This window comes from Cnephaeus nilssonii (genome assembly GCF_951640355.1).
Source record: "Cnephaeus nilssonii genome assembly, chromosome: 14".
Taxonomy (NCBI): domain Eukaryota; kingdom Metazoa; phylum Chordata; class Mammalia; order Chiroptera; family Vespertilionidae; genus Cnephaeus; species Cnephaeus nilssonii.
Genome location: NC_137085.1, coordinates 47093825 through 47119570, shown reverse-complemented (window position 1 = coordinate 47119570; position 25746 = coordinate 47093825). Strand labels below are relative to the sequence as shown.

At 43.0% G+C, this 25746-nt stretch overlaps 1 protein-coding gene across 2 annotated transcripts in view; it reads left to right on the top strand.

The window, feature by feature from the left end:
• Positions 1-25746, top strand: part of LOC307111330 (histone-arginine methyltransferase CARM1-like) — a 223134-nt gene that overhangs the window by 182509 nt on the left and 14879 nt on the right. For both annotated transcript variants that reach the window (XM_079791136.1, XM_079791137.1), the window contains exons 8-11: positions 10651-10732; positions 11857-11942; positions 14346-14435; positions 16839-16976. In XM_079791136.1, coding sequence (XP_079647262.1) covers positions 10651-10732; positions 11857-11942; positions 14346-14435; positions 16839-16976 — 396 coding nt within the window. The remainder of the gene's footprint in view (positions 1-10650; positions 10733-11856; positions 11943-14345; positions 14436-16838; positions 16977-25746) is intronic.

Here is a 25746-nt window from a genome sequence, read left to right as displayed (position 1 = left end):
TCTCCCAAGCACCCAGAACAGTGCCTGCCACATGCTATGCCTTCAATAAATATTTCTGAATGAGTAGAAATTTTAATAACCTCAAGCATGTACAGAAATAATTACTATTAAGATTTTAGCTGATATCTTTTCAATTTTTCTGTTCTTTATAAAATAATAATCATACCATTTTATAGCTTTTATTTTGTTTTGTTTTTCTTACTTTGACAATATCTTGTTGACATTTTCTCATATCTGTTAGATATTCTTCCATATTCTACCAGAATATGGAACTTCATAGAATTTTATATCCTAAATTCTATAAGAAGCAACACTAAAGTAAGTTTCCTATTATAGAAATCTTGATGTACATTCTGATTATTTCCTTACAATAAATTGCTAGAAGCAGAATCACTGGACCAAAAGGTGTGAAGAAGGAACTTTAAAAATTGTTCTTATATATTGCCAAATTGCCCTGTGGAAAAGTTTTACCAATTAACACTTCCACCAGTGGTATATGAGAATGTCTGCTCAGTCTTGCCCATAAGGGATATGTTTTATTTTTTTAAATGCCAATTTGATTTGCAAAAAATAAAATAAAATAAGTGGTGGCCAGTTTATTTTTAATCTGTACTGCTTTGATAGCTGGTGCATTTGGATTATTTTATTTTTAGTCAATAAACACACAAAAATATTTTTAAAACCATATAGTTCTCAAAATTTACAGCCTTTGCTTTTTTCTAATTTCCCTCCCTTTATAAAGCAGTTTTTGCATTAGACTACTAGCATGTGGACCTTCGGTTGCATTGCCCCAGGGAACAGGTGGTGAAAGCTTGCAAGATTTCTGTTAGAAGAAGCAAAGAAGTGGAAATGCTGGCTGAGAGGAAGAAGGGGGATGAAAAAAAAGAAAAAAAGAAATGAGTTTGGGTGCATTTTGAGGGAGTCAGCGGAGAGACTGAGGAACAACTAACAGGCTGAGTAAGATCATCAGGTGTAATGAGTTATTAGTCTTCACATGACTTCCCTACCAATAGCACTTGACACCATTGGCTCTTCACATCTGGAGCCTACACTTGGTTGTCTTTCTTTACTGGCCCCAACTGCTCAGTCTCCTCCCCATCATGATCCAAATCTTCAACACTGGATTGACTCCAGGTTCATTCTTCATTGTCTTCCTCTTTCTGTCTGCACTCACTTCCTTACTCATCTCATTCAGTCGCCTGGCTGTCAGTATTGTCTTTACGCTGTTAACTCCCATGGTTAGAACTCCAGCCCAGATCTCTCCCTGGAACCATAGACTTTGGATGTCCATCTGGCTGTTAACAAGTCTACTTAGATGTCTGTCGGATATCTTAAATTTAACATGTCCAAAGGCAAGCTGCTGCTCTTCACCGCCACCCCCTTAGTAGGTTTATTGCAGCTACAGAACAGAGAGCATAGGCAAACTGGCAGTAGTTAAACGCTGGATGAATCAGACTCTAGAGCCAGACTGAACTGTGCTTAATTCTGGGTTCTGTCAATTACTAACTGTAAAACCTTAGCCAGGTTAGTCCAGTCTTTCTGAAACACAATTTCTTTATTTATAAATTAAAGATCACAATATTACCTGCCTGGGGATGGGGGAGTTTCAGTTTCAGGGTGGTGTGAGGGGTCTGCCAGACACTGCATGTATCTATCCCAGTTGTATATTCAGGGGCTGTGGAAATAAACAAGGGTGGGTATGAGCCCCTTGGACACCCCGTGCAGTGGACTTGGTCCAAGTCTTCATTTACTACCTGTCCTCCATAAGCCCTTACCTACTAGAGGCATCCTAAACTCCCTAGTATCAATATTAGTTCACTCTTGTTATCTAACATTCCTTTAAAAATTGTGATATTTGCCTGACCAGTGTGGCTCAGTTGGTTGAGCCTGGTCCCAGGAGGTCACCAGTTCGATTACTGGTCAGGGCACATGCCCAGGTTGCAGCTCGTTCCCAAATAGGGGACATGCAGGAGACAGCCGATCAGTGTTTCTATCTCTCCCTCTCCCTTCCTCTCTCTGAAATCAATAAAAACATGTTTTTAAAAATGGAGATTTTCTCCCACATAGTTACTTTGTCCCAGAAACCCAAGTCCTCTGGAGAAGGATTGGGGAATATTTACCATAACTGCTTGTGGTGCTTCAGGGGCCTGGGCCTCCGCTTCAGTCATGGACCAGTGGTCTCTGGACCCATAAACCAGAATCTGGAAATTAGTTCTGCAAATTAAGTGAGGGACCCAGTCTTTCTATTGTGACAGCTGATGCCATCAGCTCACCAGCTAGCAAATTTGTTGTTGTTCTTGCTGTTATACAAATTGAGTACCATCCTGGTGACTGCACATCTCTTTCACCTCCCTGGTAACACTATGATCTATCAGCATCTATCGGTGGTGATCTATCTATCACCACCGATCCCTGTGGGTCAAGGTATTGCCACTCTAGCCTTGCTGTCTAAGATAGTATTATGTCATTTTTGCCTGTGACAGTTTATTACTGCTTTATTGCTTCTGAAATTTTAAAATTCCATCCCCATGGTGCTCATTGAGAGCATAATTTAATGGCAACATCACCTATTATTATTGATCTACTGAGGAGAGCCACCGTAAGCATCTCAAAAATGCCACTGCTCGCTCACTGAGTTACTCCAGGTTACCTGATAAAAGGAAGGTTTTCTGGGCTTTGCCTGAGAACAGTCAGGTAGAATGTTCTTAGATCTTCTATAGTAAATTCATCCATTATTTCCACCTCTCTGAGCCTTCTAACCCTTTCCTCAATACTATGCTGCAGAAGTTCTAGAATCTCTGTCTCATTAGCTGCAGGCCTTCAAAGCGACTTCCCAACAGACCATAAGGACTGGTCTCTTGCTAGAGCATTGAATCCGTGGTGTGCTCCCTTGTCAGTAAATTGTACCCTCACCTGCCTTATATTCTACCCTAGTTCAACACCTTTAAAAATCCATTCCCATACATATTTTCCTGTGTCTTAGCAGAAAATATTAACCAGCTTCTGCAGTTCCTTAGGTGTGTAAGTTATCTCTTCCTAGAATAGGAATCGTATTTACTGCTCAGGCAGTGCTGGAGTTATCAGCCGGACAGCAGTGAGGGACCATGAGCGTGGAGGCAGTGGGCAGTAGTGAGGCAGATCCCGAGGGGAACAAAATTATCTTGCCAGGCACAAGCTTCAGGATAAGTTGTGCAGTCTTCAGGCAAAGGGAAGCTGTTCTCTGCTCTGAACAGGGATAAGAATTCTGCTTCTACAGCCCTGAAGGAGTCAGAGTTGGGAAGGTGTTTTCAGGATTCTCTGCCTTGTCCACTCAACTGTCACAACCCCAGAGCTCAGAGCCCTACTCTTTCCCTGTCAGGGCCCCAATATGATACACGAGACAGTCAAAGTTGCCCGTCCAATCTCCTTCACAGCTCTCCTGCTATTACTGTTTTACTATCTCCTTTGGGGGTGGGGAGATGGGCAATTTTAATTTGAGGAATTGTCCATTTCTGTACCTGAGTTTTGGCACAGCAGGTCTGGGAGCACCGAGGAGATAAGAATTCCGTTAATTTCTGCTAAGAAAACCCTCCTGGTTTCACAGTGTTTCTTAAGTTGAGAGTTGGCTGCCCTGAGAATATAGTTCTCTTTTTTGCAATGCTTCCAGTGCTGTTAACAGAGACTTGCCTGCTCCTCACTCCATATAATTATTATCACCCCAGAACCTCAAGCACACAGTCTTCATATAGCCCAGTGCTTCACCTTCTACCTTTACTGCATTCTAATTAACCACCAGTGGGATCATTAGTAACTGTGATGAAACTACATGCCAAGGGTTATCACTCCCCGCTAGCAGTGAAGATTCTATTGTCATCAAATTGGTGACTAATTCCATCTTGAGGGTCTACATTCTAGGGCCACACTTTATATTGATTGTCTTTGCTTGGGGTCCCCAGAAATCGCGGTCCTAGACAAAGCTTATAAGGTACCACTTTATTAAAAAATACAATCTCAGTGAAACAAGAATGAGGAGAAACAAGAGTGAGGCAGGCAAGGAGGGAAATAATACACAAGTACATCACTGAGCTGAACACTGGGTGATATCAAACATCAAGAGATTGCTTGATCCATTGATTGAACCACATCTCAGGACAGTTTATACAAGGGTGGGAGAGAAGCAAAGGTATCCATTGGCTCTTATATCCCCACTGGTCAGATGTTCATCCTTCCACATTAACTACACTTCTGGGTTGTGCATGCATGGGCACCAAATGGGTCTCAAGGCATCTCATGCTCCGGAGTCAGCAGGGATGCCCTGGGGCAGGAGGGGAAAGACCCATGGTACAGGCCTGAGCGGAAGCACTGTTGGGTTGTGCTCAGGTGGGGTCAGATGAGTCCCTACCTCGACATAGCAGGAGCAGAACACATGGCAGAGGAGTCCAGAGACAGGGTAAGACTGAGTGAATCTGACATTAAAAAATGTGATACACCACTTAAGGAACCAAAGGAAAGGAGCCATTTCCCTTTTCAGAGTGTTATGAATGGATGATATGCATCCACCATGCTCGACAAGAAGCAGATCCAATGATATTAGTGATAGATACCCTTTGTGCATGGCCTGTAGTCTGTTGTTCTTTACAGAGATCAGAAGTCCGTGCTTGCAAAGGACAAGGGAAGATAAATGGAACAGGAGTCTGCCACAGGCAATAAGTACTCCCATTTTGCACCATTCCACTCCAAATATACTAAATGTCTTGCTGACCATCGTACTGCTGAGAAACAGGAAATCCAGTCAGCTGAATGAACAATCTGCTAAATTCCACTGTGAAGATAATGGGTAGTTTGTTCCTAAGCTAATTCTGCTCCCAAACTGAAATTTCTACTAAAGGTTCTTTGGGCATAGGTAGAATTTTAGGCCTTCTGATCCTTCCCAGTAATATATTTGGCTCTGATAGACACTGGTTCATAGAAATATTATGTGGGCCAAATAAGAACATTTCACATCACCATGTGATAAAACCAAATTTTTGTCGGAAGCTACGCATATGCACAAAGTATCACAGAGAAGGAACTTTTTTGCAGGAATACTGAGGCCAATACAATCATGTTTGGATTTTCATAGGCCACTGTCCTTGTTTTGTTATTTTTCAATGATTTTTGGAACTATAATTTCCTTTCAACTACCCAGTAATTTTTTAATATATATTTCCTTGGCTTCTCTGTTCATATCTGCAGCTCTTTAACTCATCTGGCTTTTGCTTATAGAATAAGCCTTGATTTTTACATTCATCTTTTTTTGTAACTTGTGTCAAATTCATAGCTCTTCCATAATACTCTGCTGCTGGACCCACACACATCCAGACCTGTGTCATCAAGGATGTAGTATTTCAGTTTCTGGATCCTCTGACATCAGAACTGACCATTTCCAGCCAGAATCACCAATCCAGCAGACATCCTCTTTACCATGCCCTGGCCTGGTTCTAATGGCTAAAACAATCTGGTTCCTTACTCACAGAATTAGGAGACCACTGAATTAGGCAAAGCTATTAATTATGTTCATAGCACATATACAGGCAGACTCTTATTAATTGTTTTCTTTCTACTTTTGATTTTAAGAAACAAACAAAAAACAATGAAAAATTACAAGAAAAAGAATATTTCTGATGAATTTTTCTGAAAACCCATGAGTAGATTCAGCTTCTTAAGTACAAGTGGATTCAGGGCACACTCACATTGGGTCAGATCTCCCTCCCCACTTCCACCGTCTGTCACACCCTCCCTCCAACTCTCTCTCAGCCCCACTCAGTTCTTGGATAGGCATTTTCCTCATGGAAGCAACGTGGTTTCCAGCAAATCTAGATTTATAGACTCATATCTCCATGTCTACTTCTCCTTCGTAACAGTAGGAGCAAATATCTTAGACTTGACTGTCTTCGAGTCAGATGTTTAACCCTGGATCCTTTGCCAAGGCCAGGGAGATAAGATGCTCTGATTGGCTGAGACTGAGCCATATGCCAACCTTCAGAGGGCAGAGTCAAGACCATCCAAACCACAAGAACAGAGAGCAGGGAAGAGGTATCTTGCAGGAGATCTGGTGTCATTAACAGAAGAAGAGCAACTATTTGCTGGTAGAACAAACCAAAGATGTCCACCACAGTTGTCTTGACACTCTTCCTTCTGACACAGGCTTCCAATTCCTGTGCAAACCAGTAATGACACAGGCTTTCTGTCACTTCTTACGAAAGAGCCACAGTCTGAAGTTTGGATACTTTTAAGGCCTGTGCACCCATTTCCCCCTCTCCTTTGTACAAAAAACACACACATATTTTACAAATACAAAATGTATATAAATATAGCACATGTAAAATATAAGCTGCATTATTTTGATGCGGTGTAAATTAGCAAAACCAGACACAAAGTGAGTTGAGCATCTTTACATGATGGTACATCTGCATTCTGCTGATGCATAAAATTGTCAGAAACAGCCAAGCCTTTAGTCCTGCCATATGTAAGGGATGTATAAGAAGTTAAATAAAGATGCAGTTTGTTCCTAGACACCCATCCTTCTCCTATTGGCGTTGCCACCAGGCCATTCCAACCACCCTCTTACACTGCATTCTCAGCACCCTATGTGACGTAGGTGACGTTCTTGGATCCTTGCTTTTGGTTTCTATTTCTTAGAGTAATATATGATTTTCATCCATTGGCATCCCTTGGTTGGTAATTTCAATAAAGCATAGTACATCAAGATACCCAAAAGTTGTTAATTGTTCAACAGCAGAATGGGGTTTTCCTTCCCTCTTGTCTCCTTTCTTCCTTCATTATATTTTCTTAATGTTTTTGGTCTTTTTAAAGGAAGGAAGCTTTTGATGTGGATTGAGTGATTTTTTTGTTGTTGTTGTTAAAATGAAGAAGCAAAGATTTTATGAAAGCAAAGTATCTGAGTTATGCTATGAGAGAGTGTGTTCATATGAGCAAGAGAAAGGAATGCTCGCACTGGAGACGCTCTCTTCTGTTGAATCTGGAAGACCAGTGCTAACGAATGCAAGAGAGCCCAAGGCTGTACCACCCTCCTTCTAAGACAGATCCTGACACGGGTGGGGAGGAGGGACAAGAGACCAACGTGAACTAGAGGAGCGACTACAAGAACAAGCGAGGCTGGAGAAGGGAGGTTCTGGCTGCGTCCCTGAGCTAGGCTCAGCGTAGACAATGTGGAGAAGTTAAGGTGATGGTAAATGGCTTGCCCCTTTCTCCGCATTGTGGGTATGTTTAGGCATAACTAACAGTAAGACGGTTTTCCTTCTGGACTGTAGTTGTAGGAGGTTCCAGATGCTGCATGTGTTATGGAGAAGTGGGGGCGGGGGGGGGGGCGGGGAGTGCACTCGGAATTTGGAAGACAGGACAAAAAACCACACACATAGATTCTGCCTTGTGTGCTTCTAAAGGGATCATAAGTTAAGTCAGAAAATAAAACCCACATATGATGGAAATGATCCCCAGCTTCTAAGTCAACAGATTCATTTCCTAATCCACCCCCCGCACCATGTATCATAGGAGACTCAGAGAGATGCCAGCTCCCATCTGCTTTAATCATTTTATGGTGCGTTTCAGAAGGAGATTTGAGATTTCTAAGAATTAGAAATATAGTCCAGCCAGAAAGTTTTTAAAACCCAGGCAGTGGGCTCTGTGCCCACAACTCTCCGTCTGCCCAAGGAATGGTGCCCATTTGCACCACACTGATCATGGCTACTGGGCTTTAGTTGGCACTGAACACACAAAGCAAATGGCACAGACCGGGCCTCCCTCCCTCACTGAGAGCTGTGGTGGTATGTGAAGAACAGAGAGCCATTCTCAATCAACCTCAGCCACTGCCAGGCGGGGGCTGTCTTTGCTCTTGGGGATTTCTCTTTCACCTACTTGGCAAGGATTCTAGAACAGCTAACTTAGTAGTGTTCAACCCTGATTGCACATTAGAATCACCTATTGAGCTTTGGAAACAAATAAGTGCTAGGGCTGTACCCCCAGATCAAATCAATCACAAATGTGTGTGTGTGTGTGGGGGGGGGGGGGCGGGAGGGTGCAGTCTCGGCATCAGCATTTGAAAAAAGCTTTCAGGGGATTCTAAAGGAAGGACAAGGTGGAGTTCTTCTGGGCTCTCTGGGAAATTGTCTGTCTGCCTGCCTCTCTGTCTCTGTCTGACTCTTCCATCTTTCTCTTTTTACTCTCTCTCTTCCTCTCCCTCCTCTCTTTCTCCTTTTCCCTCTCTCTCTACCCTCCTCCTCCTTCCCTCCAATAAAAACTTTTGTGACAATGACTTATTCCCCCATGAACACTTCCTTCTCCTTCTAAATCTGAAGATTGTTTAAACATAACAGTATTCTGTTTCCCAAGCATTTTCTAGGACTATAGGAGATTGTTTTCAAGATGTGTGTTTGTAAAATGATACGCAGCACTGTTCTTCTCCTTTACCTGTAGGCCAGCCTAGCTCTCGCCCCTGGTGGAAGGAAAAGATTAAGAAACAAGTCACGAACCTGAAGAAGCTTGGAGGAATGATTTTCCATTTCTCCATTATCCTTATTGGCACTTGTGCTCACACATAGGGCCATTTAGGACACCAATTTCTCAATTCATTCATTATATAAATATATAGATTTATATGTAGATATTTTCACTCCTACCGGTATGTGAGGTCCCATGCTAAGTGCTGATGAAAAAGAAAATACTTCTGTTTTTTAAGTAGGTGAAACTTGAATATTTCATTGTCACACAAGGTTTTACGTTTTTACATTTGGAAATATTTTATCTAATTCATAAATATTGAATAGGAATTAACAGGGTAAAAAAAAGGAAGAGGCATTCTAGGTAGAGGGAAAACAAGCAACTATTCAGAGATGAGAAATAGGACAAATGCTTCAGGATCTGTAAGTGGCTCAGTGGGGCTTGCATTGCACTTGGAGGTTGAGGACTGGCTGTTGATTTAACACTATGATGCTTCCCTGCGTCTCTTGGGAGCATCTGAGACTTTGCCTCCTGTTGTAGAGCCTTCCTCTGGCTGTGCCTTCCATCAAAATCTAATTGCACCACAGATTTTTTAATGTTTATTCTGTGCTTTGTTTTGTTTTCTCTCTCTCTCTTCCCTCCATATTGGCAGGTTGAATTGGGGGTTGGGGGGATGGAGATGGATGAATTAAATTCCCATCTGATTGACAGGCTATATAACACACACCCTTAGTAAACCACTTTTTAATCTCAGGATAAAAGCCCTTACTCTTTAGTAGTGAGGTCCCAAGCCTCTCTAGAGTTGGACCTGGGAATTGGAATTATTAACAAGCTCCTCCAAGTAACCCCATGGTACAGATTGGGAACCACTGCCCTAGTCCCCAGTGCTGAAGTGAGGTTCAGAGAATGACAGCTGACACTTAGACAGCAATGACAAAATGCCAAGCGGAATAAGCCAGTCAGAGAAAGATAAGTATCACATGACCTCACTCATGTGGAATCTAACGAACAAAATAAACTGATGAACAAAATAGATCCAGAGACATAGAAGCATGGAACAGACTATGGGACCTCAGAGGGAAGGTGGGGAAGGATGGGTGGGAGAGAGAGATCAACCAAAGAACTTGCATGCATATATGCATAACCCATGGACACAGACAATAGGGTAGTGAAGGCCTGGGGACTGGCTAGAAGAGTTGGGGTGGGGGGAGGGCACATAGATATTACTTTCAACTATAAAGATTTTTTTTTAATGCCAAGCACTGCTCAAAGGGCTTTGCTTATATTAACTCATTTATTCCTTACTGTAACCCTACAAAGTGAGCCTTGCATTATTTTTATTTTTAGAGATAAGAAAACTGATAGAGTTCATGTGACTTGCCCAAGGCACACAGCCAGTCATCTGCAGGGTTTGAACAAAACTAGTCTTAATCCAGATACTGGATCTCCTCCCTAAATAACCAAGACCTTTAGGCAACATGACAGAGAGCCCTTGCTGTGCTGCAGGTACCTGTGGTTGCTGCTGACCGCTGTACAGCTGGGGCACTGAAGGAGAAAGCAGGATGTGTAGCACTTGCTGGATGTCACTGACCACAGAATTGAGAAGAAGTGTGCACAATGGACTGTGACAATCCAGCCGTCACTCTCTGTGACTGCCGGGTCTGCCACGACAGCAAAGGCCATCGTGAAGGCGCAGGCCAGTGGCTACGGAGGACAGAAAAGGAAAATCCATCTCCCAAAACAACAGGAGTGTCCAGAGGCTTTGCAGATCTAAAGTCGTGCTCTGGGTTGGGCTAATGAGAGGGCCCAGACATTGTATTTTGGGACTTGCATAGAGTGTCATAGAACAGGCATGAGATCAAGGATGGGGCATGAGGTCAAGGATGGGAGCCCAAAGGCCTTCCCCCCCACCACCCCAATATCATTCTCATTGTTCTCCCCACAAGAAATTTCCTTTACCTCAGCTACACCCTCCCTTCTCTCTTGCCCAACACAGGTCAAGTGCAGGTCTTAGAGAACATTTTCTGCTCTGCTGCTGCCTACTGACCAGTTGCCCTTCACATGGCCTCATTCTTGTTCCTGTGAGGAGCTTGTACATCACAGCTATGCTGGGCTTGGGGACTCAGGTGAGGGATGGGATGAGATACATGGTGACCCTTTATGCTATTTCAGGTACCAGCAGTGCTTCTATGGGGTCAACCTGTCCAGTCTCCGGGCTGCTGCAGTGGATGAATACTTCAGACAGCCAATCGTCGTAAGTGTGTCCTTTTTACAGGCTTCCTCCCCGTGTGTTTATTTGTTGATTGATTCATTCATTCATTCATTCACGCACTCATGAGCCTGCATCCACTGTGCTGCCAGGCTGGGTGCTAAACCATCACAGAAGAGCATATGTTTTCAAGTCTTCCAGCTCTGATCTCCCAGTCAATTAAGGAAATTCTCAGAGAATGGTACTGTTGAAAGCAAGGCGATTTGAGGGCTGCCTTTCAATAAGTGACTTCTAATTTTCTTTCTGCTCAGACCCATCCCCTGCACACACTCAGCCTCCTCACTTCTTCAATAATTCACATCCTCCCATTGATTCTAGTGGTCCACGGTGCAATTAAAGAGGAAGTGTTGTAAATAAATAGCGTAGAATAGGAGCTTTGCTGGCAAACAGATTTGGGTTTCAATTGTGGCTCCATCTAGCCGTCTAACCTTGGACAGCTTGATGTTTGCATTGTCTGAAACTCTTTCAGTTGTAAGTGGAAGGAAACCCAACTCAAATGGCTTAAGCTGAAATGGAATCACTGGCCCTCAAGAAATGCAAAGCCTGGCGAGAGAGCTCGCTTCAGGGACCTGCTGCACAAGTTCAGACAGTGCCATCCGGCTCTGGTTTTTCTATCCTCATCACATATCTCCGTTTCCTCTGATTTAATTCTGTTCTTCCCCCATGGCAGGAAGATGTTGCAGAAACTCCAGGCTCAGATTCTTAAAACTCTGAGTCCCAAACAAGAGCCTGCCTTTTCCTAATAACTTGGGCAAAAGCCCCAGAATTCATTTCGATAAAACCTGATTGTCCAGTGAACTTAGTTACTGTGCAGCTTCTTGGAATGTGGAGAAGAGGTCGATTCTGGATGGTCAAAACCCACCAAATGCCTGCTCCAGAGAATTAGTGAAGATTGATATATCCTAGTAAAGCACAAAATACTTAGGGCCGGGCATAGAGTAACCACTAAATAAATGTTAGCTTGTATTAGTAACATTATTCTCATTAAGTTCATGCCTTCTACCTTACTGACTTAAAATTCCACGAGGAAAGCTAGACTACGCTCAATCTTGTTGAATTCAGTCTGTCCTGACAGAAAGATAACATCTTTGTGTGTGTTTTTCCCCCAGGACACATTTGACATTAGGATTTTGATGGCTCGATCAGTCAAGTACACAGTGAACTTTATGGATGCAAAAGAAGCAGATCTCCACAGGTTTGTACCAATCAGAGATGCTCCAGATTTTTAAATCTCCTCTCTAGCTCTCCCATCCCCAAAACTGCAGTTCAGAGATTTGCTGCTCACACAGGGAAGAGATTTGAGGTATGAGTCACACACGGGAAAAGTACATTAGCACTAGTTTCCCTTATTTCAGAATAAGGGTAAGGATTGTTTTAAGAATTGAATAAGAAAAATTAAACAGTATATATCTCTACTTATATAACCAGACACTATTCTGAGCCCGTAACATATGGCTCATTTAATCCTCACAGCAGCACCATGCAAATGGTACTATTGTTATGTCCACTTTACCAATGACAAATATGAGGCAGAGTGGAACAATCAGTTGCATAAGGTCACAGAATGAATAAATGTCACGAGAGCTAGGACTTGAACCGTTCATAAAGCTCCAGAGTCGGGGCTTTTGAACAATTCACCCAGGTCAGTGCCCATAAGAAGGATAAGAAGAACTACAATCTGATGAGTACTTACTACATGCTAGGTAGTGTGCTAAATATTTTAGAGGCACTGGCTCATTTTCAAAGAAGGCACTCAATCAATGCTAGCTTTTGTCCTCCTTCCCTCCACTTCAAGAGACTCTGCACTGAAGACTCATTTCTCTGATATGAATCCTCTTGTGCCACCTTTCACTAGTATTTTGTTTTTCCCTTCCCGAGAAGATCAATATTTATGTGTTTCTTTTCTGGGTAAGAAATTTAAGACCCAGCCAAGTTATAATTTGCTTGGACTCATGAGGAATCAAGGGTCAGACTTTAGAAAATGCAGCTGGCTGACTCAAACCATTGCCTACCTTGAGATCACAATGGATAAAAGGTGTCAGTCAGGATAGGCCAAAACATGCTGCAGTAACAAAAAAGAATCTTTAGTGACTTCTAATAACCTAGGTGTCTTTCTCTCCTACACTATTTATCCATCATTCACCAGCTTCAGCTCTGCACACCCCTCAGTCACTCCTCAGTCAGGCTGGTGCAGCAGCCTGTATCTGCAACGATGCCAGTCCCTGAGGAAAAAGGAGGAGTGTGGCAAAGTATGTACTGGCAATAAAAGTGTGTGCCTGGAAACAACACAGTGCACTTCTGTTCACATTTAATTGGTCAACATAAATCACATGGTGGTGCCTGAACTCAAGTGAGTGGATAAATACAACCCTACCGTATGCTTGGAGCAAGAGAACTGGCGTGTGGGAACAACCGAAATAACTACTGCAGGGCCAGACAAAAGTGATTCCGACTGGCTGCTTTGGCTGCTCTGGGCCACCTCCTGAGTGCCAGGGAGGTTTTTGAAAACTCTGAGATGTCATCTACTCATTGGGGCATTGGTTCAACAAACGTTTACTGAGATCCTGCTGTGTGCCAGGCACTGTGCTGGTGTATGCCCAGGTAGGAGCTCATGATCCATTTAGAGGAAATAATTGTAATGCGATCCCAACAAATTCAATGCGACAAGTACAACGGAAATCTCTAGGAATGCGCTGACGCTGCGGGTGGAGGAAGTTAGGCCTTTGGGGCCAGCATACCTGCAAATAATGTACAACCCCCTGTGAAAATTTCTAGCGCACTCACTAAAATAAGTCTCCTTGGAGGAATACAGCCCCGGCCATGGGCCCGGTATATTGCTGTTTAATAGTGAAACACTTTAAAGTTTGCAAACACTCTCATACACATTGTTTTCCCTCATTTGACATTCACAAGAACCTTGTGAGGACAGTAGGAGAGAGGTTTTGTTACCCTTCAACAAATGAAAAAACTGAGGTTCAGAGAATTGAAGTGACTTTGGAAGGTCCCACAGCAAAGCAGCTCCAGCATCTGGATGTTGTTGTGTCATTTCCAATATTCTTTCCATTTCCACTTACCCTGCGTTTGGCATAAACCGTGGCCACTACTGCACGACTCCTGCTGTAGCCTGGTGGGAACTTAAATTGCCTCCCTGAAAAGTAAATGAACTATGGCAATGACCTTCTGAGCTTGCAATCCACTTCATTTTGTAGAGGCCTGAGCAGCCTTTCCGTCTGAACAGCTGCGCAGGGGGACTGCCACAGCCCATGTTTTGGCTTCTTGAAGGATGGTTGTCACCTGTGTCCCGGGCCGTCCCCCTCTTCCGTAGTCAGACGCGGCTGCAGATGCTGCACTTGCCCAGTGGCGCTCTGGGTCACTGCAGCACAGTGGTGTGGTCCTCGCAGCATTTTGTCAAGAGCAACAATCTCAAATGTGCAGCGTCACCCAAGCATTAATCACCCTGAGAGAATCTGGCTGCCAGAGCCAAAGCACTTAGGAGAGAAGGAAAATATTCCGTGAGTGTTCCCACTCATCTCACGAGAGTATTCAGGATGCCCGTCAACAAGAAAATGTTTCTTCTTTCTCTTTTGTTTCCTTGCAGAGTAGAAATCCCCTTTGTGTTTCAGATGACACAGTCTGGCCTCATCCACGGCCTGGCGTTCTGGTTTGACGTGGCCTTTGTCGGATCTCTGTAGGTATCACCCCCTTTCTTCACCTACTCTCTCCCATGCTGCCCTCTGCCATTTGTAATCAGACCTTTAACATTTTTAAAAATTAATTTCAATTGCAATAATACTGGTTTTTATGCATTCCAAGAAGATAAGCATTGATGTTAGTGTTACTTTTGGATTTTAGGGTGCACTGAAAATAAGACGGTTTTCCGTAGTGTCATATCAACTCTGGCTAAAAGAAAGGAGTGAGAGAGGGTCTGTGCTTTATCTACCCTCCTGCTTTTTTCCAGAATAGATGTGGGGGGGCAACCATCCCACCTGACTGCAGAATCTCTTGTTCTGGGGTAATACCTCGTGTCATTCTTTCTCCCATTCACAGCCTTTGCTTTCACAGCCTAGAATCCCTTTTTAATGACCAGGCAGGCTGTTGGTGCTGATGCTAATTGCAGCATTAGGTAACTCCTCCATCCTGCACTCCTTTCTCCCTGTGGCAAAGGGTTGGAAGTTGCAGGGCTTTAAGGGAGGATAAAAACCACCTACAAGTTGACTGTTAGGGCTTGGGGCTCCTTGTAAAGGTTTCGCCACTCCCACTCCCCACCTCTTTGCTCTCCTGACTTCCCGGCCCTCTTCCGAGGCTTGCTCCAGTGTTCCAGCTAGCAAAGAGACTTGCCTTGAGTCACATGACCAGGCAAAAGGAAACCCTTCACAGTACACCCTCCTCCTCCCTTATAACACCATCCAGGCTCGTCTTTGCGCCTGCTGAAAAAGAAGGGCCCATGGATCTGTGATCAAGTTTGGGGTTCATGGGAGAAGCGGGCCCCGGAAGCCTTGCCTGGGCTGGCAGAGAGAGAGAAAATGGTGTGCAAGTCATTCCGACACCACATAAGCATGTCCATTCAAAGATTCCATACATTTTCCCCGAAGACTTTCCCCCAGTAGTATCCCAAGTAAGTGAATCTGTTCCTGCGAAGGTAACGGCCATAAGCTTTACGTGGCCTGCTTCCAGCGGGAAATTTCTTTGAAGTTTAACACCGTTACCTTTAACAGCTACAGAAAACTTGCATTCTACTTTGTAATGCAGCTATGTATATTTTGATATAAAAGTGGTTTATATTATTTAGTAACTTATATAAAATGTGCCCCCCAAATCTTCAAGTCAAAATAGACACTGAAAATTTACCCCACACTTAACATGCATGTCACAGGTACCCTCTGCCACAGGTACCCTTTTGCCTGGTCATGTGACTCAAGGCAATGTCACAGGTACCCTCTGCCACAAAACTCCCTATAAGCCAACATCGCCGCCAGCTGCACGGCAAGTGGCCTCAGTGCTCAGAGCACAGCGAGACGTTCTCACTTCTTCATCTGAAATGAAGAGCCTCAACTTAGACACACACACACACACACACACACACACACACACAGGATATCTAAGCTGGAAGGGAGGTAGGTCATGCACTCCAGTAGTTTCTCTTTTTTTATATTTTTACTGATTTTTAGAAATAGACAGACTGACAAACAGACATTGATGTGAAAGAGAAGCATCAGTTGGCTGCCTCCTGAATGCCCCCTGCCAGGGATTGAGCCCTCAACCCAGCCTGGGTCTGTACCCTGACAGGGGATGGAACCAGCAACCTTTCGATGCACAGGATAATGCCCAACTAACGAGCCATACTGGCTAGGGCTCCAGTAGTGTTTCTTGCTTCCAGAATCTTCATCAGGACCCCTGAACAAGTTGGCATGAGTCATTAAGAGCCCAGACTCCAAACTTCTTAAACAAATCAGTTCCCAATTTAACTCTGTTACTTTTTGGGTTTCTCATGAACTGTGATTCAGAAATATAGCCAATGGGTGGGAAGCCTGGCTCTCCAGTTGCCCTCTGTGTGACATTAGGCACGTCCTTTAACCTCTCCGGGCTTACTCCATAGGGTTGTTGTGTAGATTTAATGGGCTAATATACACAAAGCTCCTGTGACAGTACACAGCACATAGTAACTGCTCAATAAAGTGAGCTATCATTATCTTAAAAGGGTTCCGTGAGTCAGAAACAATGAAAATTATCTATCAACCTAAGTCCCCAATCCAATCCTATATGATAAAAGCATAGTATGCAAATTGTCCCCTAGACCAGAGTTCTTCTGGGAGTTCAACCAGGGGGCAGGCCGGCTGGGGGGGGGGGGGAGGGAGGGAGACCCCGGTGGTGGCAGGTGACCAGGGCAAGGGAGGGAGGCCCCGGCCTGTGGTGGCAGTGGCAGCAGCAGCAGCAGCGGCGGCAGGTGGCCAGGAGAAGGGAGGGAGTACCCAGCCAGCAGCTGGCAGCCGCTAGGGACCCTACCAGTGCACGAATTTCATTCACTGGGCCTCTAGTCCATTAATATAGGCCTGGAAGATAATTGGCTTTCAACTCTTTTCTTGCCCTACAGGGTAACAGTTTGGCTGTCCACAGCCCCAACCGAGCCTCTGACCCACTGGTACCAGGTGCGGTGCCTTCTTCAGACTCCTCTCTTTGCCAAGGAAGGGGAAACCCTCTCAGGGAGAGTGCTGTTCGTAGCCAATAAACGGTAAGCAGGAAAGTACAGCCGTGATCCCACTGCTGCTTATAGGCATGACGGGTGGGAGCAGGAAAAAAATGGCAGGCCCCTGAGACTCCAGCACTGAGAAATAGTCACTTTCCAAAGGCCTGGCTGAATGTCACAGGTACCCTCTGCCACAAAACTGGCAGGGCCGATGTCAGCTCTGCACTGCGTGTGGCAAGGAGGAGGAGCTTCGGGTAACTCAAGGGCTGTGTTCTCCACCTGGCCGTGGAGGAAAGAAGGAAATCCACCGGCTCATGGGAACTCTTGCCAAAGGCTTGAATTACCAAGTGCTTTAAATCCCACGTCAGCTTCCTGGCCTCGCTTAGCACCTGTCCAGCCACTCAGCCCAAATTTAGTGCAATAAAATTCATCGGCATTGCAGGGGTGGTATATGGTGCGCCAGGCAGGACTGGCTGCTTCCTGCTGGTAATGGATTTCACAAAGTCTCTGCAGTAATCCCTTTGATTCATCTCATTTTTAATATACTCTCTTTTCTTTTTGCCTTGTTGGAGCTTCTCCTGGGTGCATTAGAGGAGAGAGAAGTGACAGACTGGGTCAAGGACTCTCAGGATATTAAGGGCACTCAAAGGTCATCTCATTCAACTGTCTTCCCTCCCTACCAACCCCGCTTCCTTGGGCCTGTGCTTGAGCAGTCCAGGGGCAGAGAGCTCACCATCTCCCAAATCAACCCTTTCATTTTTAACAGTCTTTATTTATTTATTAAAATACATGGTTGTTGATTTCAGAGAGGAAAGGAGAGGGGGAGAGAAATAGAAACATAAATGGTGAGAGAAAACCATTGACCAGCTGCCTCCTGCATGCCCCACACTGGGGATCGAGCCTGCAACCCTGGCATGTGCCTGGACTGGGAATTGAACTGTGACCTCCTCGTTCATAGATAGATGCTCAACCACTGAGCCACACTGATGGGGCTCTTTATTTCTTTACTTACAAAAACCTAACATGCTCATATGTGAATTCAAAACTACAAAAGTGTCTCGGGCCCCCCTACGCTCCCACCATTTGCCCCACTCTCCAGATGTGACCCGTTATCTATGTCCTTCAGGTGGTTTTCTGTGTGTGTGCCAACAAGGAACATTCTTGTGGATTGGTTGTTGTTGTTTTATAAGGAGATTTCACTAGCAGTCTGAAACTTAAGATTTCCCTTAGTACTAAGTCCCGAATTTATACAGATGGATTTGCTTTGTTCTTTTCATAGATGCACTAGAAGCCCAGAGCATGATTTAATCATACACGTGTAAGCTGTCTGTCCACTGGTCGGCAGCTCCGAAGTCCCTGGGCCCCTAGGGCGAGGCGGGGCGGGGGCGTGGTCCTCCTGCAGCAGGAGCCCAGGCCGGGGTCTGGCCTTTGCCTCCCGCCCAGGAAGGCTGGGGCCGCCGCCACGTGCTCCTGCGGCCCAACTGCCGCCAGACTCCTCCCCAGGGAGCCCCGCCGCCCCGCCCACCGCCCGCTGCCTCCAAACCTCCAAAACGCTGGCTGGGCTCGCTGCCCCAGAGGCCTGTCTGTGCCGAAGCTCAGCGTCCTGCCGGCCCAATCACCACCCCAGCCACCCCGAGTCCCGCCCCCTGTGTCACCCGCTGGCCCAATCATGGGCGTAGCGGAGTGATGGTAATTTAAATATTACCTTTTTATTATGTAAGATAATAGTCTGGGGCATGGATATACCATAATGTTATTCTTCATTCCATGATTGATATTTAGCTTTCTTTCTTTCTTTGCTATTGCGAAAAGGTTTGCACTAAATATACTTGAACATATAGCTTGCCCATGAATATTTCTAAATGAGATGCCTAGAAATGGAAATACTGGATTAACAAGTACATACATGTTACAGTCTGGTAAATACTACCAATTGCCGCTCTCACCAGCAATGGCTAAGCCTGCTCATTTCTCCACATGTTTCCCTAGACTGAATGTTGTCATTCTCTATGGTTTTTGCTAATCTAATAGCCACAAAAATAATTTTTTAAGTTGCATCTTGTTGTTTTGGTTTGCATTTATTGATAAGGTTAGGTAACTTTTCATACAGTCTTAGGCTATTGATGTCTTAAACTTTAGATATCTCTAATTATTACAAAATTATTCTTACTGTTGATCCTATATCTTACTTCCTATAAATTCTACTAATTGATCTTAGTTATGTCTCTGAATTTTTAGAAAATGGTCTATTCCAACCTTCCAATGGCAGTTGTTCAAATATTTGGAGAGTTTTATGAAATATCCTTTCCATCTCTATCTTCAAGCTCACATCCTTGACTCCTTCCTTCTATAAGAGTGACTGAAATAGTCTGAAATTCTAAGTCCACTCCTCTGGAAATACCCAGGTTATCATTGTCTGCTTTAAAATATTTCACTAAAACTAAATACAGGACAGCATATGTGTTCTGATAAGTGCTGGGTACAGAGTGACAGCAAACACTGCCATTTGAGTACTGTACTTATAATAATGTAATTAAAGTTTAAATTAAGTTTAGGGCCATTTTAATTGAGTATTTAGTCAATTAAAACAAAAATTATTTTTACATGATCTAATTTTAAGTTATATTAGTGTACAGCTGATTTTTGTCAGCTTTGGTTCAATTTCTTATATATGTATTTTTTATATATTTCTTTATTGATTTAAGAGAGGAAGGGAGAGGGAGAGAGAGATAGAAACATCAATGATGAGAGAGAATCATTGATCGGCTGCCTCCTGCACAGCCCCCGCAACCCAGGCATGTGTCCTTGGCTGGAATTAAACCCCGGACCCTTCAGTCCACAGGCCAGTGCTCTATCCACTGAGCCAGGCCAGCACTCTATCCACTGGGCCAGACCAGCTAGGGCTCAATTTCTTATATTTATTCCACCCATGCATTTACCATGCTATTTTTAGTTCCTTACTAGAGCCAATGGATTATTTTATTTACTTTTAAAATTCTTTTGTGTGATTTGCAAATTTAATAGGCAAATTTTTATTCAAAAATGATTAAGCAGAATGAGGCCAAGGATGTATTCTTTCTTCAAAATTTGAATAGCCCAGTCTGCACCCTTTGAATTTGGTTATAGAAGTAGCTCGAAATCCATCCACCTGAACTCAGGTCCAGCCCACATCCTCCATCCATTCCAGAAAGAAAGATGATCTGACTTTTGTTGAATGTGATCTCAGGATAAGCTTAATCTCTAGTTCCACCCTCATAGCCCAGTCCAATAACCCTGCCAAAAAGGGAAATAAAGCTAATTGGATGAAGTTCTTATTAGTTTTTAGTGAAACTTATTTTCCCTGCTTTTACACCTCAATGGTAACATTCTATATCTGTTTTATATATCTTCATTTTCTCAATAGTACGTCTCAAAGATATTTCCATATCAGCACTTTGAAATAGTTCCTTCTCTTTGTTGAGTTTTTGCATTTCCGTGTCATGATCTTCTTCCATAAAGGTTATTATTGCTTCCTACATTGAGTGAGGGCTTAAATGTGGTTTTAAAAATTCATAAGAAAATATTTGCTCACATATTTTATTTGTGCCAAGACATCATTTACCTGATGTGTGTTTTACATCTGTTAGTAAATTTCACTGCTCTTTTTCTACTTGTTTTCTAATAATATCTTTGTATTAATGTTATGGTTGTTCATCATCCAATTAAAAGGACACTTCTAAACAACAATTTACAAGAAAGAAGTTCCTGTGGTTGAGAAAGATGTGATTGTCTTCATGCTATCTGTCTTTCTCACTCATACTCTCTCGTTCTCTGCTGCCACAGAGTCATTCTGCTTCCTGCAAATATGGCTCCTCTGTGAGTCTTTAGATCGTTCCACATGTTTAGTTCTAAGAGCACTTCTGCCAAAGTCTTCTTACCCCAATTCCTGCGTAAGATATTACAAATAAGGAATAAAGCTTTTTCTTTTTGGTTCTCAAGTTTTATTCAAGAACTCATACAAAATGTGTCAGATGAGTGAGTTTTAATCATCATCTTCCTCTTCTTCATCCTAGTTAATCTGGAAGTAACGCAACCCGTAACTATCTTTGCTGTTAGCAACTGTGTACAACCAGTCATGGAGATTATTCTTCTGCAAATATTTTTTGGTGAGAAATTTCAAATACCTTTTGGAAATAGGCACCTCAGAAGTTACTGTGATCTTGCTCTTGCTTCTTTCAGTAGTTATGACCTCTCTGCCTTTATTCCCAGCTTTTTCATTCACTTTGATTCTCTCCTGAAGAAACTGCTCAAAATAGCAGCTTCCATGAGTCCATCTTCTACAGGGTGCGTGCAGTCAAGGGCAAACTTCAGAACATGCTTCCTTTTTTTGACCCCCTTTGCCACAAGCTTTTAAAGGAGGAATTAAGCTTTTGCATTTCAGAAAATGCTCTTTGCTGTCAGGGAGTTTGCTATTGCAAGCATTTTCTGCGATGTGCTGTCCCTGAGCTCTCCTGCCCTTCTTTACATTTCTGTATTTTTTGTTTCATGTGGCTTACAACCAATTGCAAGTGCGTTTACAGGCCTTGCACATACGTTGGAGACAGCAGATTATATCTTTCTCCTGATTTTACAGAAAATGAAGTCTGCGGTCTGTAGTATCTTTCTCTTCTCCTTGCTTTTGGGTAGCTTCCAGGAGGAAAAGTGGGAAATGCTGATTTGTGCCATGTTCATCATGGAAGTTACCACTTTCTTCCAAAATCCTTATAAACCATCTGTTTAATGACCAGTTATTAAAAAAAAAAAAGTGCTCAGTAGCAGCAGCCAACATCTGCCTTGAGTTTTGGACTTGGCCTTTCCTGCTTTGTGCAAATCAGTATTAACAATCTTTTGCTTTCAAATATTTATGTTTTTAAGGTACCTTAGGGTATAATTAGGTAAGTAATTTTAAGTCATCTTATTCTTTCATTACTTGTTCTGACATATCTTGGGTTGCATTATCAGTCATATTTGTCTACCCTTTTCTCCTTTGTTTCCCTAATAGGTAAGAAGAAAGCAAACCATTTACCTCGCACACTTGCCTCATGACTCCCAGGGCTCCCACAGTTCTCCATCCCTTGCTGTTGCACCACTGTTGCTTGCTGTTATTTGCCTATCTGTGAGCTTCCCAAAAAAAGGGGCCTGATTCTTAACTCTGTAGTGTATCCCTCTTCACTTATTACATTCCAGAGACTGCAATATTGTGGAGTGAACACCTGAATGAAGGACTGAGAAGCAGATGATCCCTTTCTTATTAAGAACTTAGTCTGGTGCAATTGAAAGGAGACCCTAAAATGAGCCGGGCATACACTGCTTTGCAGGAGGAAGAAAGGGAAGGAGGGTGGGAGGAAGATCTTTATCTCACTAGACCAGTTGCCTTGTGTAGTGAATGAGGCCAGGTTTGGGGGTCTCATGTGTCCTGGTTCTGTCTAGTTTCTTTAGTACTAGCACCCCAGTTTCCTGACCTCATCATCTGTAATGTAGAATTTATAATAATTATCTCACTAGGCTTTTGCAAATACTGAAGGAGAGAAAATAGTAATTAACACTTAGTAGGTCCACAGTATGTCTTAGTTGTATCCACTTCCTCTTCCCTTATTCTCTTTCTTACTCTCATTGTATCTCATCAGATTTTTTTTTGTTTTATAATGATAGTTTTTCTCCGGTATTTCTAGAGACCTCAGCACTTTCTGAATGTCTGTGTTTTCACACTATTTTCCCAGTAAGGTGCTATGTCTTTGTTCTGCCTTGGATAGGATCTCCCCTCACTTATTGTCAAATAATCTTTTAAACTCTGACCTCCTGGGAGAACTCCCTCTGCAACCACACAGGTGTGACAATGACTGACCTTTTCTCTTCCTCCTCCCCGATTTGTGATTGTATTGTTAGCATTTTATTTTTGACAGACTGCCATCATTCTTGAGTTGTCACTCATTTTATTGCTCTGGACAATAAAGTAGAACTTATGTTTTTATGAACTTTATGAAATTTATATCCCTAAAGTTTACAGATATGGTCTCCAACATTTTTTAATCATGTGGACCTATGAGTAAAAACACTTCATGTATGTGCTTCCCAAGTATACTAGTATTTCTCTTTTAATTATGTATATGTTCTACAATAATAATAATAGCACCAACCTAAGCTCTCTATATAGGTGGATATATATACTAATATACACATGCATAAACATGTCTCTATATACACACATATAGAAACTCATATAATGTATATAAGATATACAAAACCAGAAATAAAAAGAATGAACTGAAAATTAAATACAGGCTGATTGTTGGGTCTAACTCAGCCACCTATCCTGTGCCAGAATGTTTTGAAACATACTTTATGGGTTTGAGATCCCTATGATGGACTCTGTACCCAGGTTTGCCAGGGGATTTGGTTTGCAGAGAGTTTGGCAAACTTTGTGATTTACAGAATTAAAAGAAATGCTGATCAAACTATTAAAGCTTTTGAAGGCTTCAAGTGCCGCTCTGAATGGTCTACCTTGGACTGCACCTAAGATAGCTGTATATTTGGACAGCTGCATCCGAAGGAATTATTGTGCACAGTAAGGCACTCTGAAGTAGTAGTGTGTGCTGGTGTAGTTTTAACCTTTTGCACTCGGATGTCGAATGTGACTCGACACGGTTAGCATCGGTAGTAGCTTGAGAAAAAAGCAAGCGAGTGCAAAGGGTTAAGTGACATTTCTTTGTTCTAATGTTACTGAGAATCTCCCAGCACATGATTAGTATTATACTTAGTAATGTTAAACCATATTATTTAAGGTACAAACAGAATCTTACTTTTGCAGAACCTGAGAAACTGTGTGAACATGATCGACAGCTTAACTCCTAGCTGGTGATTAGAATCCTGCATCCACCCAGTAAACTCACTAGTGTTCAACGTGTATTTGGTAAACAATTGCCTTAGTTTCCTAGGGCTGGTGGGACAAATTACTACAAACTAGTTGGCTTAAAACAACAGGAATTTATTTTCTTGCACTTCTGGAGCCTGGAAGTCTGCAATCAGAATGTCAGCACGGCCATGCTGCCTCTGGAGGCTCCGGGCAAGAAGGTTTTCTGTGATTTTCAGCTTCTGGTAGAGCCCAGCAACCCTTGCTGTTCCTTGTAGCTGCATCATTCCAGTCTCTGCCTGTCTTTACCTGGCCTTCTTTCCTGTGTGTACCTTTATGTGTTCTCTCCTCCTCTTCTTTTTTTTTAAGATTTTTATTGATTCTTTGAGAGAGAGTAAGGAGAGGGAGAGAGAACAAAACGTTGATGTGAGAGCAAACCATCGAATGGCTGTCTCCCGCTCGTCTCCCACCAGAGATCCAGCCCACAACTCGGGTATGTGCCCTGACTGGGGATCAAACTGGCAACCCTTTGGTGCACCAGACAAATGCAAACCAACTGAGCCACACTGGCCAGGGCTCTCCTCTTATGGGGACACCAGTCATTGTATTTGGGGCACATCCTAATCCAGTATGACCTCATTTAAACTTCGTTACAGGTGCAAAGATCCTATTTCCAAATTAGACCCTATTCACAGGCAATAGGGGTTAGGACATGAGCATATATTTTGGCAGGACACAATTCAATTCACAATAACAACCAACTGGAAAAATTAAAAATAACTGTCCAATATTTTCTTCCACGCCCCAGTGTGTTGTTCTATATCCTCTCAGGGGCACACTCAAGCCCCTTTGAAGAACACTGATGTAGAGTCCATGCATGCCGCTGAAGGTGCTCCTTCTTTCCTTTATCAGGAACTCCACAAGTGACTTGGGCCATTTTCCCTCGACACGTCCCACAACGTCTATTTCTCCTTCCCGTTCTTCTTTGATGGTCAGCCCTATGCTGTCTCACTCTTGCACCTTCTGTTTTCTCTAAGATGAAATTATCATTAATTACCACATTTTCCAGAAGAGGCATCTTCCACTTATGTTCCCAAGTTTTTAATTCTTGTTGAATATTACAAAAGAAATATTGGTATATAAAGTGATGATTTTTTGTATTCAAACCTTGAACTAAGTTATATCCCCACTTATGTCACTTGCTCTGTCTCTATAAGATTTACATATACTATATGTATTTTTAATCCTCACCTGAGGATATATTTTTATTGCTTTTAGAGAGAGAGGAAGGGAGGGAGGGAGGAGATAGAGAGAGAGAGAGGTCAATGTGAGAGAGAAACATCGATTAGTTGCCTCCCATACACTCCCCGACCACCAATCAAACCCAAAACCTAAGTACCATGTGTTCTGACCCAGGATTTGAACCCACATCCTTTTGTTGTATGGGACAAGCTCCACCCAACTGAGCCACCTGGCCAGAGCTGTCTTTGTAAGATTTAAAATGGCAAAGAACTCCCGAAACCGGTTTGGCTCAGTGGATAGAGCGTCGGCCTGCGGACTGAAGGGTCCCAGGTTCGATTCTGGTCAACGGCATGTACATTGGTTGTGGGCACATCCCCAGTAGGGGGTGTGCAGGATGCGGCTGGTCGATGTTTCTCTCTCATCGATGTTTCTAGCTCTCTATCCCTCTCCCTTCCTCTCTGTAAAAAATCAATAAAATATATTAAAAAAAAAAAAAGGAGCCAGAGAGTAAATAATTTAAAAATAAATAAATAAATAAAAATAAAATGGCAAAGAACTAGGATATTTTATTTGTTTGTTTTTAATACACATTGCCAAATAACAGGTTCAAAAGAACTGATAATTATTTAAGGCCCTATTTAAGGATAGTTTTAGAAGATTATCCGTTACTGGTTATTTAATTATCGCACATTAATTTTGGGGTTT